At 43.9% G+C, this 15,064-nt stretch overlaps 1 protein-coding gene across 1 annotated transcript in view; it reads left to right on the top strand.

Moving 5' to 3' along the window:
* Positions 1–12,857, top strand: part of LOC130834836 (myomegalin-like) — a 61,101-nt gene extending 48,244 nt beyond the window's left edge. The window contains exons 5-10 of the mRNA XM_057705815.1: positions 5,452–5,691; positions 7,044–7,160; positions 7,716–7,942; positions 9,078–9,221; positions 10,306–10,444; positions 12,712–12,857. Coding sequence (XP_057561798.1) covers positions 5,452–5,691; positions 7,044–7,160; positions 7,716–7,942; positions 9,078–9,221; positions 10,306–10,444; positions 12,712–12,857 — 1,013 coding nt within the window. The remainder of the gene's footprint in view (positions 1–5,451; positions 5,692–7,043; positions 7,161–7,715; positions 7,943–9,077; positions 9,222–10,305; positions 10,445–12,711) is intronic.
* Positions 12,858–15,064: the final 2,207 nt, after the last annotated feature.

Genomic DNA, 15,064 nt, shown 5'->3' with positions numbered 1-15,064 from the left:
CTTATAGTTTTCAGAGTACAGGTCTTTTGCATCCTTAGGTAGGTTTATACCTAGGTAGTTTATTCTTTTTGATGTGATGATAAATGGGATTGTTTCTTGAATTTCTTTTTCTGATCTTTTGTCATTAGAGTATAGAAATGCAAGAGATTTCTGTGCATTAATTTTGTATCCTTCAACTTTACCAAATTCATTGATGAGCTCTCATAGTTTTCTGGTAGCATCTTTAGGATTTTCTGTGTATAGTATCATGTCATCTGCAAACAGTGACAGTTTTACATCTTCTTTTTCAATTTGGTTTCCTTTTATTTCTTTATCTTCTCTGATTGCCATGCCTAGGACTTCCAAAACTATGTTGAATAAAAGCAGTGAGAGTGGACATCCTTGTGTTGTTCCTGATCTTAGAGGAAATGCTTTCAGCTTTTCACCATTGAGTATGATGTTAGCTGTGGGTTTGTCATATATGGCCTTTATTTTGTTGAGGTAGGTTCCCTCTATGCCCACTTTCTGGAGAGTTTTTATCATAAATGGCATTGGATTTTGTCAAAAGCTTTCTCTGCATCTATTGAGATGATCATATCGTTTTCATCCTTCAATTTGTTAATGTGGTTTATCACACTGATTGATTTATGGATATTGAAAAATCCTTGCATCCCTAGGATAAATCCCACTCGATCCTGGTGTGTGACCTTTTTAATGTATTGTTGGATTTGGTTTGCTAGTATTTCCTTGCGTATTTTTGTATCTATATTCATCAGTGATAGTGGCTTGTAATTTTCTTTTTTGTGGTATCTTTGTCTGGTTTTGGTATCACAGTAATGGTGGCCTCATAGAACGAGTTTGGGAGTGTCCCTTCCTCTGCAATATTTTGCAATATTTTCAGAAGGATAGGTGTTAACTCTTCTCTGAATGTTTGATAGAATTTGCCTGTGACACCATCTGGTCCTGGGCTTTTGTTTGCTGGAATTGTTTTAATCATAGTTTCAATTTTAGTAATTGTGATTGGTCTATTCATATTTTCTATTTTTTCCAGGTTCAGTTCTGGGAGATTGTACCTTTCTAAGAATTTGCCCATTTCTTCTAGGTTGTCCATTTTATTGGCATATAGTTTCTTGCAGTAGTCTCTTATGTATCTTTATATTTCTGTGGTGTCCATTGTAACTTCTTTTTCATTTCTAATTTTATTGATTTGAGCCTTTTCCCTTTTCTTCTTGGTGAGTCTGGCTAAAGTTTATTAATTTCGTTTATCTGTTCAAAGAACCAGCTTTTAGTTTAATTGACCTTTTCTACTGTTTTCTTTATCTCTATTTTATTTATTTTTCAGAGGAGAAATAAATAAATTTATGTGTAAGTTTAGGTTGTTTATTTGAGCTTTTTCTTCTTTGCTGAGGTAAGACTGTATTGCTATAAACTTCCCTCTTAAAACTGCTTTTGCTGTGTCCCATAGGTTTCGAATCATTGTAATTTTGTTTTCATTTGTTTCTTGGTTTCTTTTTTTTTACTTCCTCTTTGATTTCTTCAGTGATCCATTGGTTGGTTAGAAGCATATTGTTTTGCCTCCACGTGTTTGTGTTTTTTACAGTTTTTTTTTTCTGTATAGCTGATTTCTAATCTCATAGTGTTGTAATCAGAAAAGATGCCTGATATGATTTCAATTTTCTTAAATATTTCAAGGCTTACTTTCTGGCCTAGCCTGTGGTCAATCCTGGACAATGTTCTGTATGCAATTGAGAAGAATGTATATTCTGCTACTTTTGGATGGAATTGCTCTATAAATATCAATTAATTCCATCTGGTCTAATGTGTCATTGAAGGCCTCTGTTTACTTATTGATTTTCTGTCTGGATGACCTGTCCATTGATGTAAGTGGAGTGTGCCCCACTGTTATTGTGTTACTGTTGATTTCTCCTTTTATATCTGTTAACATCTGCCTTATACATTGAGGTGCTTCTATTTTGGGTGCATATATATTTACAATTGTTATATATTCTTCTTGGATTGATCCCTCGACCGTTATGTAGTATTTTTCTTTGTTTCCTATGACAATTTTTATTTTAATGTCTCTTTTGTCTGATATGAGTATTACTATTGCAGCTTTCTTTTGATTTCCATTTGCATGGAGTATCTTTTTCCATCCCCTCACTTTCAGTAAGAATGTGTCCCTAGATCTGAAGTGAGTCCCTTGTAGACAGCATATATATGGGTCTTGTTTTTGTATCCATTCTGCCAGTCTGTGTCTTTTGGTTGAAACATTTAATCCATTTACATTTAAGGTACTTATTGATATGTATATTCTCCTTGCTGTTTTGGTAATTGTTTTGGATTTGTTTTTGTAGGTCTTTTTTCTTCCCTTCCTCTTTCGTTCTCTTCTCTTGTGACTTGATGATTGTTTTTAGTGTTGTGTTTGGGTTGATTTTTCCTTTTGTGTGTTTGTATATTAATTGTAGATTTTTGATTTGCAGTTACCATGAGGTTTTGAGATAGCAGTCTATATATATATATATATATATATATATATATATATATATATATATATAAAGATTGTAATCAAATTGACAAAAATTAAATTTATATACATATAAAAATCTTTATATATATAAAGATTGTTTTAAGTTGCTGGTCTCTTACTTTCAAATGCATTTCCAATATCCTGCATTTGTACTCTCCTCACAATTGCTGGTTTTGATATCATATTTGTGTGCAGATGATTTCCTACCTTTACAGTATGCTTGCCTTACCAGTGAGCTTTCCCATTCATAATTTTCTTGTTTCTAGTTGTGGCCTTTTCTTTTCTGACTAGAGAAATTCCTTTAGCATTTGTTGTAAAGCTGGTCTGTGGTGCTGAATTCTCTTAGCTTTTACTTCTCTGTAAAGCTTTTGATTTCTTTGTCAAATCTGAATGAGAGCCTTGCTGGGTAGAGTATTCTTGGTTGTAGTTTCTTCCCTTTCATCACTTTATATATATTGTGCCACTCCCTTCTGGCCTGCAGAGTTTCTGCTCAAAAATCAGCTGATAACCTTATGGTGATTTCCTTATATGTTATTTGTTGCTTTTCCCTTGTTTCTTTTGATATTTTCTCTGTCTTTAATTTTTGTCAGTTTGATTACTATGTGTCTTAGTATGTTCCTCCTTGAGTTTATCCTATATGGGACTGTCTGTGCTTTCTGGACTTGGGTGATAATTTTCTTTCTCATGTTAGGGAAGTTTTCAGCTGTTATCTCTTCAAATATTTTCTCAGGCCCTTTCTCTCTCTCTCTCTCTCCTCCTTCTGGGACCCCTATCATGCGAATGTTGGTGCATTTAATGTTGTCCCAGAGATCTCTTAAACTGTCCTCATTTATTGTCATTCTTTTTTCTTTATCCTGTTCCATGGCAGTGATTTCCACCATTCTGTCTTCCAGCTCACTTATCCATTCTTCTGCCTCATTTATTCTGGTATTGATTCCTTCTAGTGTATTTTTCATTTCAGTTCTTGTATTATTCAACTCTGTTCTTTGTATCTTCTAGCTCTTTGTTAAACATTTCTTGTATCTTCCCAATCTGTGTCGCCATTCTTTTTTCCAAGATTTCAAGTCATCTTTACTGTCATTACTCTGAATTCATTTTCAGGTAGATTGCCTATTTCCACTTCATTTAGTTGTTCTTCTGGGGTTTTATCTTGTTCCTTCATCTGGAACATATTTCTCTGCTGTCTCATTTTTTCTAACTTTCTGTGTTTGTGGTCTTCTTTCTGCAGGCTGCAGGATTTTATTTCTTCTTGCTTCTGATGTCTGACTCCTGGTGGGTGAGGTTGGTCTAGGGGCTTGTGCAGGCTTCCTCTTGGGAGTGACTGGTGCCTGCTGACTAGTCAGTGCAGTTGGGTCTTGTCCCTTTGGTGGAAAGGGCCAGGTAAAGGGGTATGTTTAGAGGCAGCACTGGACTCCAGACAACTTTATGGAGCCTGTCTGCTGATGGGTGGTCCTTTGTTCCCATCCCCTTGGTTGTTTAACCTGAGGCAACCCAGCATTGGGGCCTGTAGGCTGTTGGGTGGGACCAGGTCTCAGTGCCAAAATGGCAATCTCCAGGAGAGCTCACGCTGTTGACTATTGCCTGGGGCTTCTGCCACCTGTGTCTATGTCCTCGCAGTGAGCCACAGCCAACCCCTGCCTCCCCTGGAGACCCTCCAAGACCTGGAGGTAGGTCTGGCCCAGGTTCCTATAAAGTCACTGCTTTGCCCTGGGTCACAGTGCTCATGAAACCTTGTGTGCCCTCTCTAAGACTGGAGTCTCTGTTTCCCTCAGTCCTGTGGCGATCCTACACTGAAGCCCCACTTGCCAAATGCTCTGATATCTCCTCCTTCCTATTACAGACCCTTAGGCTGGGGAGCCTGACATGGGGCTCAGAACTCTCACTCCTATAATTATTTTAATTATATTATAATATATAAAATAATTATATATTATAATATATAAAATAATATAATTGTTTTCCAGTTTGCAGGTCTCCCACCCACCTGATATGGGGTTTGATTATATCATGAAAGCACCCCTCCTACCATCTCGTTGTGGCTTTGTCTTTGATGCAGAATATCTTTTTTGGTAGGTTCCAGATTTTTTTTTGTTGATGGTCATTCAGCAGTTAGTTGTGAATTTGGTGTTTTCATGAGAAGAGGTGAGCTCAGGTCCTTCTACTCTGCCATCTTGTCCTGCACTCCTCTTCATTTATCCCATTTAGTGGGAATATTCACATAGCTCATTGCAGAAATATTGATGTGTTTGGTTAAGGCCTGTGGCCCTGATACAACTGGGTACATGTATTATGTGGTATATGCATCCTACTGCCTTGCTAAAAACCAAAACAAATTTTACCTTTTTAAATACATTTGACTTCAACATTTTTAGATGAGCACTTATGGTCTTGTAAAATATTTCTTAGATCTCTTTTTCCCCCAGTACATAGAAACAGGCTATGAGTGGTGAGTGAAGGTAAAAAGAACTTGAGAAGTCCAATTAGTTATGATCCCTGCTCTGTGGTACCCCACTCCCATTATTATTTGCTGCCCAAAGGCCTGATGTCTTCCTCCTGTCCTTTTGATTCCTAAATGTGGAGGTCATCCATCTCCTTCTCCTTCAGCCCGTTCCCTTCTCTAGTTCGGTATTGATCTCCTGCCCTAGAAGACCCTGCTCTCTAGCCTGCAAGACTAAGGTTAATAAGGAGATGAAATAATAGGCTTGACTTCATCTGCCAATCAAATGCTCTCTAGATGCACAAGGGTCATTTGAGCCTCAAGGAAACTCCATGCTGGAGTGTATGCCATTTCTGTGTGTGCCAGACCCCACACAGGAAAAGTGACATCTGTCATAGGTGTGTTCCTGGGACCTTGGTAGGAAGGAATGTCAGAGAGGAGTGTTCTGACAAATGCTTGGAAATATTTGGTTCAGTGCCACCAGACTCCCTCCTCTCTCTACTTTCAGCTTACACCTGGGATGCCTGTCACCAAGTCCCTTTGGGCAGTGACTTGAGCCGCCTGGTGGCAGAGATCCGAGCTTTGAGAGGGCAGCTGGAGCAGAGCATTCAGGTGAACAACTGTCTGCGACTGCAGCTTGAACAGCAGTTGGATGGTGGTGCCAGCAAAGCCAGCCTCAGCCCCTCCTCTGTTAACCAGAAATTCCCCAACAACACTGACCCTGGAAACAAGCAGCTGCTCTTCCAAGGTAGGAAGGAAAAGGAAATCAGCAAGCCCTCAGCCAATGAGGAGGTCCCCAGGATGTCTGTGGTGGAAGGGACAATCTTACTTCTTCCACACTCCTTAAGATCATGGTGAAATCGAAGATGCTTTGATACAGTGCCTGAGATGATGGGATTTAGGGTCAGATCTGGCTCCAGATTCTGAGTTTGCCACTTACATGCTGTTTGCCTTGGGAAAAGTGTTTAAACTCCTCAGGCATTTAAGCCTTAGTTTCCTCATCTTTAACATGAAGATATGTATAATATATACTGTGCATAGTTATATGGAGCATTAAATGAAATAATTTACAACTGCCTGTCACAATAAGTACTCAACAATTAACAGCTATATATGTTAATGCTTATTCCTTATATTTGCAGAGTGCTTTAAAATTTACCATGTTTTCAGATAATTTTTCAAATAATTTCATCAGAGCTAGGGGAGGATTTACTATCTCTGTATTTCACATGAGAAAACTTAGGCATTGAGACAATTAACTGACGTGCTAAGGAGTTAAGAGGCCAACCCAGGATTCGAAGCAGAGGTTTTGATTTCCTGTCTGTTCCTTCTGCCTCCCTATGCTCTGTCTTGGTATTGCTTCTGCTCCCTCTCAGGCTTTCCCTTCTCAGTGCCTCTGCGCAACACCAGCCAGGACTCATCCCCACTGGCTCAGTCACTCCTCCTCCCCATCCTACAGCACAGAGGCCTGAGCTGGAAAGCAGGTTCTAAGTCACATTTGCCTGAGCAGGATTATTTCTGTCTCTTCAGATATTTTCCAATTACTCCCCTGGAGGATTGCTGTCTGGTCTCCAATAGGGCACCTCAAATCCACCAAGGCTTATGTCTCCTATTCTTCTTATACTACTACATGCCTTCTAGTATGTCTCCCTTCTTATACTACTACATATTTTCTAGTACTGACTCACCAGAATGGTGATTAGAGTGCTGAGTTTAATCTGCCCATAAATCCATTCATTCTTTGATCAAATATTTTTAACATGTATACTGCATATATTTATGCATATTTATATTTAATTACAAAGCATTGTATTAGACATACTACATACAATATTATATTCAAATCTGGGGTTAGAAAAATATACCTAATAATGTTTCAAACTAGAAGTTGCTTTCTCATGGAACAGCCCTCAACTATAGGAACTTGATCCAAACTAAGTGATTTGTTTGCTATTGGTTTTGATTGTGGTACATGGGTGATGATTTTGTAAGAGGAGAGTCATGTTGCTGTAGACCCCAGTGGTGAAAACAGGCTGTGCATGTGTTTGGGGAGCAGTGTGTTCCAGGGTTTCTAAAGTTGTGGTTATTTGTACTCCCTAGATTCAGTTGCCTCCCCTCCAGTTCGGGATGTGGGCATGAATTCTCCAGTTCTGGTCCTCCCCAGCTCCTCTTCTGCTGCTTCTGGCTCAGGGACCACAACCTTCAACAGGAAAAATGGTAAATAGGGCAACTATGGGATTCAGGGTCTAATGATGGAAAGTGACACTGCAAGTAACTTTTGGTTCTCTATAGGCACATTATCTGAATTTAGAGATTTTTCTCCACATGTCCCAAGGCCTTTAGCCCTACTCATTCCACCTTCTGTGGCTGCCTTTTTGGTCATTTTTCTTCTTCCTGTGGTTTTCCTATTGCTCTGGTATTGTTTCATTGCACTATAATCTCTTCCTTCTTGAAAGTGCTCTCTGTATCCAGCTTAATTTCCTTGTCTGTGTCTTCTCAACCCCCAAATTTAAAATTTTTAAATATCTGTCCTGAATATTTCATTTGTCAATAAGGATAAAATTTGCCTCCTGGCAATTTTATCATTATGAGATGATGTAAGAAAGATTATAAAAATCTAGAACCCAGAATATCTATGGACTTCACCCTTGTACTTTCCAAGACTGTCATTCTTGTCTGTGGCCTCTTTCACTATCTGATGTCCCTTTTGGATTGAACTAAGGATGACTATAAATAACAGTGTATTCTGTGTTATTGTGGTTTTATCTTCAGAGCTGGGTTTGGATGCTTCTCCAGTAATGAAGAACCCTCCCAAGCTGGAGGGTGATGCTACTGATGGCTCCTTTGCCAATAAGCATGGCCGCCATGTCATTGGCCACGTTGATGACTATAGTGCCCTAAGACAGCAGATTGAAGAGGGCATACTGCTGGTCAAGAAGGTAGCATCCCTCATGAGATCAACCTGCAACTTCCTTGGCCTTGAAGCTCTAGGCACAGAGGTAATCACGTTTGAGCTCTTAGGTGCACCTTTTCCTTAGGCCATTTCTTCTTCTGATTTTAGCTCCTTCTCCCACTATTTTTTTGCCTGCTCCACATCTCCTACCAACTGAGGATACATTTTCCATTTAATCTAGCTAGGCCTTTCATCTCCATCTGCTAATTTCACTACAAGCTCTGTTCTGGTTCCAGATGCAGCTGACTTGATATTTCCCCTCAGAACCACAGAATAGCAGGTGCAGCATTGCCATCCTCATCAGTAGAGCACATTAAGCATCAACATACATACAATGCTGCACCCAGTACCCTTTGGTAGCTTATTATCTGCTAAAGTCACGCTGGCATATGACCATCTGTGGGCAGCATAAAATCACTTAGTTGGCTGGAAATGGAGAATCTGCATCCATATGGGCAGATGTGTAGAAGGGGTGAGGAGTGTGGCAGACTGAGGAGGGGAGGAGAGCAGGCAGCAAGGTTTCTCAGAGCCCTTTCCCAGGGAGAGATCCAGGTACCAGCTGCTTTGCTATCTGAGCTACTGGAGATGCACAGGCATGCAGGGACAGCCCTGCCCCCTGGAGCCCCCACACTAGAGAGGGAGCCCCACACCATACAACAAGGAGCTCCAGGCAGTGTTAGAAGTGCCCTGGGTATGAGGGCATGAACCCAGAATCAGCTATTATCCCAGGCAAGGAAAGTAACAGGTTCATGGGGTGGGGGGTGCCACTAGGGAATGTTCAGGTTCTCTGGGAAGGAGAACATGCCAGGTAAAGCGAGCAGCACCTCAGTCCTTTGAACCACAAATGGTGCAGCCCATTTGAAGCATAAGGTGTGATTCAGGGAAGGGTAAGGGGGACCAGTGCAAAAATAGGGACCATAGACTCTTGAGCATGAAGCAGGACTAGAAGCTAAATAGTGTGCGGGAAGCTGGAATCAAATGAATTCTTGCAAGTTGGGTGGTCCCTCCTGAGGTCAAAGAACCTTGGCTTCCAGGTTAGGAAAGGATTTCACAGGTTCAAGCAGGCCCATGTCCATACCTCACTCACAAAGGAAGCTGAGGCCTGGGCTCAGCAAAAAAAAAAAAAAAAAAGTGATCTCTCAGCTGCAGGGATGCCCATGGCTACCACCCTCTTTTCCCAGGTGATGGGCAGTGAAGCCATCCATGAGCTCAGGAGCAGTGCCAACGCCCTGCACCACCGGCTGGAGGAGTCCGCCTCCCTCCTCACCATGTTCTGGCGAGCAGCCTTGCCAAGCTCCCATGGCCCTGCGCTGGGTGGCAAAGTGGTAAGAAGCCAGCATTCTCTACTGGATCTGCCCCCAAATATCCCCTGCCTCCTTGGTCGGCAGATCTTGAAGATAAGGAGCCAAATGGTCAGTTGGAACAAAGGGCACTTGAAGAGAGTGTCCCTGGAGGGAGGGAGACCTCTCCTCTGTGGTGGCTGCTTTCAGTGCAGCTCTGACTACATCCCCTCTCCCCCACCTCTGACCCCCAGGAGAAGTAATCAAAGAGGAAAAGGAAAGGACATGGAGGAGGCAGAGACATGAGAGCCCTGGTAACCCATAAATGTTCCATCTCTTTAACTTTCTGAAGTCTCGCTGAGCTGAACTTCAGGGCCATGTTAAAACATCAACATTCCCTTTCCCAACCTAACCCCACCCCCACCCCCAGGTCCACATCGTCAGGCAGGATCACAAAATGTCACCAGCAGTTGCCCAGCCTCTTTCAGCCCCCCACTGGAATCCCAGAAAATCACTTAAATCTGCATCTCTGGGTCAGGCCTGGGGAGAGCCAGCCTCCCCAAGGTGCTCTCAGACCTCAGGCAGCTCTCTGGTTGGTGAACTTAGATAGGCAGGTTTGAGAATCCCTCCCAGGGGTTCTAACTCCAGACTAAAATCACTGACACTTTAGGGGACTCATTTATGCTAAGTCCAAGGAGGGAGTGTTTTCCCATCTTGAGGTTCCCAGATACATTTACAAACTTGCTGACTCTCTCAGGTCAGACCTGTCTCTCAGGCATAATATTCCTAATGATCAAGTCTTACTTGTGATGCCCAAGTGATATAACCATGTCAGCACTAAATCGGAGCTCTTGTTCACAGCTGGGTTTCAGTGTGGCCTGGAGTCAGGTTCTCTGCAGCAACAGGCGTGTAGCCTGTGCTAATCTGCATGGGGGATTCCAGGTCCTCAGTGTTCCCACCTCATGGCCCATCCAGAGCCATCACCAGCTGGAGGGTTTGAGAGGCTTTAACGAGGGGAATCTGATCCAGAAATAGTTAAGAAGATTGTAGAACCCTATTTAGAGTTGTAAAGAGCCACGAAACACAGGGTGCTTATGCCTTCTGACAGAGAGCCTGTTTTTCTTCCCAGGGAGAGTCCATGAAAAGGGAGCTTCTGGAACTGAGAACCAAACTATCCAGACAGGAGAGTCTCCTTCAGAGCACAGCTGAGCATCTGAAGACCGCCAACCAGCAGAAGGAGAGCTTGGAGCAGTTCATCTTCAGCCAGTGTGGGTGCTCCCAGCCAGGGAATGGGGCAGGGAATGAGGGGACCCTTCCAGGCTCCCCACTTGTGCTGTGAATGGACAGTGACCAGAGAGCCTAGGGGATGGGGGAGACTGATATGATGTCCCTGAACCTCCTGTGCCATCAGTAATCATGGAGGCAGAGGAGGGGATGCGGGCAGTTGAAAGGGGGCAGGCGGCAGGAGACCCCGAGCTGAGTGGCCAGTAAGACAGGCTTTACGAGAGAGTAGCACCGACATATATATACTACCAACTGTAAAATAGATAGCCAGTGGGAAGTTGTTGTATAACAAAGGGAGTTCAACTCGAGGATGGAAGATGCCTTAGAGGACTGGGACGGGGAGGGTGGTGGGGACTCGAGGGAGGGTGGAGGGGGAGTCAAGGGAGGGAGGGAATACGGGGATATGTGTATAAAAACAGATGATTGAACTTGGTGTACCCCCAAAAAAATTATTAAAAAAAAAAAAATACAGGCTTTAGAACACATAAGGCAAGTATAGGCCATGCTGGTAATTTTGCCTTTGGGGGCTGTTTTGTTGTTTCAGTGACCAGGACACATGATGTTTTAAAGAAGGCAAGGACTAATCTGGAGGTAAGGAAACCATTGCAACAGTCAGAGCCATAGAGCCCACCCCAAACTTATCACCATGTGTCATCAGAGTGTGCAGGCGATCCTTGACCTGCTCTGACCTTCCAGGAGGAGATTGCTGGTCCATCTGTAGGAGCACAGGTCCTCAGTGAGCATCCCTCTAGATTCCATCCCCATCAGCCCTCCCACTCCAATCGGCAATCTCCCCTGACCTCTCAGTTGACTCTCACTTTGCCATAATCTTCTCTCTTTATCCCAATTCTCTTTCTTTTATGCCAGGTCAGGAGTGGGGAGAAATGCAGTTCAGTTGATTATCGAGGTCAGAGGACATATGGAGTCTGCCCTGTGAGCTTTCAGTAAAGGGATCCTGAGGGCACTCATGTGTTCTGGGGTTTCCTAAACCACTATGTGAAAAAATCATGGAAAGATGCAACCTAATAAGTTGATTTCACTGCACACTATTGGGCTGAAAACAGCAATTTAATGTTGACATATTTTTCTTTAAGCAACAACACAAAAGAAAATCGTTGGGTTTTAGTGATCTAAAAGAGAATTTGGTAATAAGTAAACACTGAAACTTAAAGGGAAAGATATTATCTATATGGTAGACATTTCTCTACATTCATTTAAAACACTAACATATTCTTTAGCAACCACTTTGAAGAAAAACTTGAGGTCTTAGAAATGGCTTAGAAATCAAAATTAAACCTTTTACCTTGGACTTTAAAGCTTTACCATAAGCAATTGAGTGTATTCCTAGGAATGTTCGTAAATTGTAACCTAAGGGAATGTTGACCCCACAGTGTGAAAATAGTTTGGGACATAATTTAACTCTGTTTTTTTGTTTGTTTGTTTTGGTTTGGATTTTTTTTTCTAATTTCTTCTGTTTTTCTCTGTAGATTCCTTTCTTTCCTGAGCCTTTCTAGAAGAATACTTACAAGATTGCCTCTGTAGAGCCTTATTCCTGTCCCAGCAAAGGTAACCCAACAGCTTCTCTTACCCGCTGGCTTCCCCAGTTTGGAAGTATCCTTCCCACTTCCCCTAGGCCATTGGAAAGATCCCGAAGCCTGGGTTCTAATCCCAGGCTTCTCACTAACTGCCTGTGTGGCTTTGTGGTCTCTCACAGAGACCCAATCTCTATGAGCCCACTGACCCTCATCTGTAAGACGGGGCACTAGACTTAGATGAACTCTGAGGTCCCTGCTGACCTGGCCCCTCCCTCTCCTCATCAAGTAAACAGAACGTGAATGTAACAGGGGGACCTCCATGCAAAATATCCTCTCCTCCCTACAACAGGCTGTCTATATGTGCCTGTTTCATACTAAGCACGTCTTTTCCTGAGCAATCACAAAAGCCATCCTTTTGCTCCAAAGTGAATTGGAGAGTGAACTGGAACCTGAAGAGGGGGTGGTAGGATCTGGCCACCCGGTGTGCAGTGGCTTTGAGCAGAGATATGACCACAGGAGGTGGTGGGAAGCTTGTCCTCTAACCTGGTGGCACCAGTTGCTCCTCCAGACCTCAGCCCACCCCTCAGCTCATCCTCTTGACAGGCTCTCACCATGCTTTTGGCTTCTGTCACCACTCAGCGCTCGCTCCAGCCTCAGTTAGCCACCAGCAAGGCCTGATAATGGACTCAATTTGATTGTGTTCTTTTGGCCTCCAGGTGAAATCCCTAAGGGCTCTTCCATGCACTCCAGTCCTGTGACCCTTGCCTTCCAGGAGCCAAGCAAGAAGCGAAGCCACCAGAGGTCCTCCAAACAGCAGGAAGGATGGGCCTGCCCCCCTTTTTCACAGCTCCCTGTCTGCTGAGGAGGATCTGGGCCCCACTCCTCACCTGCTGGAGGGTCTGGAAGGAGTCACAGATGTGGCCTGGTGGTGCAGGGTGAAAGGCAGAGGGGCTTTTCTGCAGTTGAGGAATAACCAGCCAAGGACCACTGGGCCCAGCACTAAGCAAAACAGGCACAGTTTGTAAGGACCTTGTGACACTGCTTTGAACACCCAAGGGGCATGGGAACCAGGAATAGTACATTTCTCACCCCTCATCATCTATCCTCAGAAGGTCAACTCAGGGGAAATGGGACCTGCTCCCCAGCAGTGGAGCATGTGGTCCCGACACTGGAGCGCCACGGCAGATCTAAAAGCACAGGACTGAGCAGCAGTGCCCTGCAGGACAGTGTTGGCAGGGCCCTGATGACCTGACCTGGGTCAGTACAGCTGGGTCACAGTTACACTGGGGGTCCGTCTACACGGCAGCACCTGAGAGCTTTGAATCCACATGGTGAAAGGGATGACTTCCAGATGCCATCTCATGCTTAGCCTAGATCTCCTATTTCTATTCTATTATGATCTCCAAAAAGTGTACTGACCTTACTCTAAATATGCTGTCCAATTTTGTCATCCCAAATTTTCTCTGCAAACTGGGGACTGATGGCCACACCAAGCCCACTGAACGTCTTGTGTAAAGCAAACCAGTGATCATTTTTAAGTGACATGTGAGGGGCCCCCAGTTGTGCTAAAGCCTAGTCTGTGTCTCCACAGTGCTTTCGAATGTGTGTATGTGTGTATAAATGTATGATATATATTTATATATGTTGCTATAGCGATATGTTGAAGGCTAGCATAACTGGTGGACAGGGTCAGTGAAAGGAAATGAAACAGTCTTTTTGGTGGCTATTAAAGCAAAATGTGTATAAAGAAATAAAGTTTTCTTTACCTGCTTAGTTTCTAATTTCTATACCAGTCCTCAGGGCGAAAGTGTAGAAATAGAAAAGACAAACTGTCATTTAAAAGCTCACCATCTGAAACAGAATCAAAATGGTGGAGGAGGTGGATGTGGCGCTCCCATCCCCCACAAACACATCAAAAAATACATTGACATGTAGAGCACTTCTCACTGAAAACTGGCAGAAGAACTCCTGTAAACTAATGCTGCAAGAAAGATCTGCTTGTAACTGGGTAGGACAGAAGGAAAAAAAGAGAAGAATCAGGTCAGGACCTGGGTCCCTGGGAGGCATCTGCAAGGAGGAAAGGGTTCACAAGTGTAGACCCTGGCTCTGGGGAGTGAGCAGGTAGAATCACAATCTGGGTATCCCAGTCATGGGATCCTATATGGATTGGCCAGGCCCCCTTGCCTCTTGGGACATCTGCTGAGACAGAAGGTTTGGAGAAGGCTAGACTCTACTCACCAAGAGTACATGCTGGCTTTGTCAACAATCAGGGCAGAGAGTCTTGCATCAGGAGCACCTTCCTTGCTGTACTTCCCAATCCGAAGGGGCAAACACCCTGGCCCCACTCACTCCGTGCTACAACCTGGCACAAGATCTTGGCAGTGACTCAATCTAGCTGTACAGAGACAGACCAGGATACATGGGGTGTGACCCAAGTGTGGCCTCAGATGCCATAGTCAGCAAGGGCTCAGGGTGACAGGTGTAGACGTGGTGAACATTAGTGTGGGAGGTGGCAAAACAGGAGTGTGCAAGGGCCAACCAATGAATCTTGAGCAGACAGGCCCTGGGAGAAGACATGATCTAGCTAGGCAGAGACAGCCCAGAGGGCCTGGGGTGTGGTCCAGTTGGGGCTGCAACAGCCATTGTGAGCACACTCAGGAGTACACAGTGGTTGGGCTTCCAGCTTTGCACTAGATCTGGGGCAGACAGGTCCTGGGTGAAGTCTGCCAGAGAGGCAGCCTAGATCTCAGGTGGCAGTGCAGCCACCTCAATCCCTACAGTCACAACCCCCCAACTTCCAGCCCCAGCTCACTCCACACCACAGTCTTACACTAGATGTGGAACAAACACAATAAGCACACCATCTTGGGCTGCCTCTGAGTGGAGCTGTAGATGCCTACACAGGTGGAGAATAGGTCCTCTGTGACCACACAGGCCTCACTTGCTTCAGCACTCACCTCCTTTGGGGCAGGGCATGTACCCAAGTGCAACAGAGTCTGATCAAACTCAGCCCTCAAGGCTTCTACTTCAACAACTGGAGAGCACACCCGGCCCCTGACCAGGCCATGA

Source organism: Hippopotamus amphibius, chromosome 1 (genome assembly GCF_030028045.1).
Source record: "Hippopotamus amphibius kiboko isolate mHipAmp2 chromosome 1, mHipAmp2.hap2, whole genome shotgun sequence".
NCBI lineage: Eukaryota > Metazoa > Chordata > Mammalia > Artiodactyla > Hippopotamidae > Hippopotamus > Hippopotamus amphibius.
This window is presented reverse-complemented; position numbering and strand designations above follow the sequence as displayed.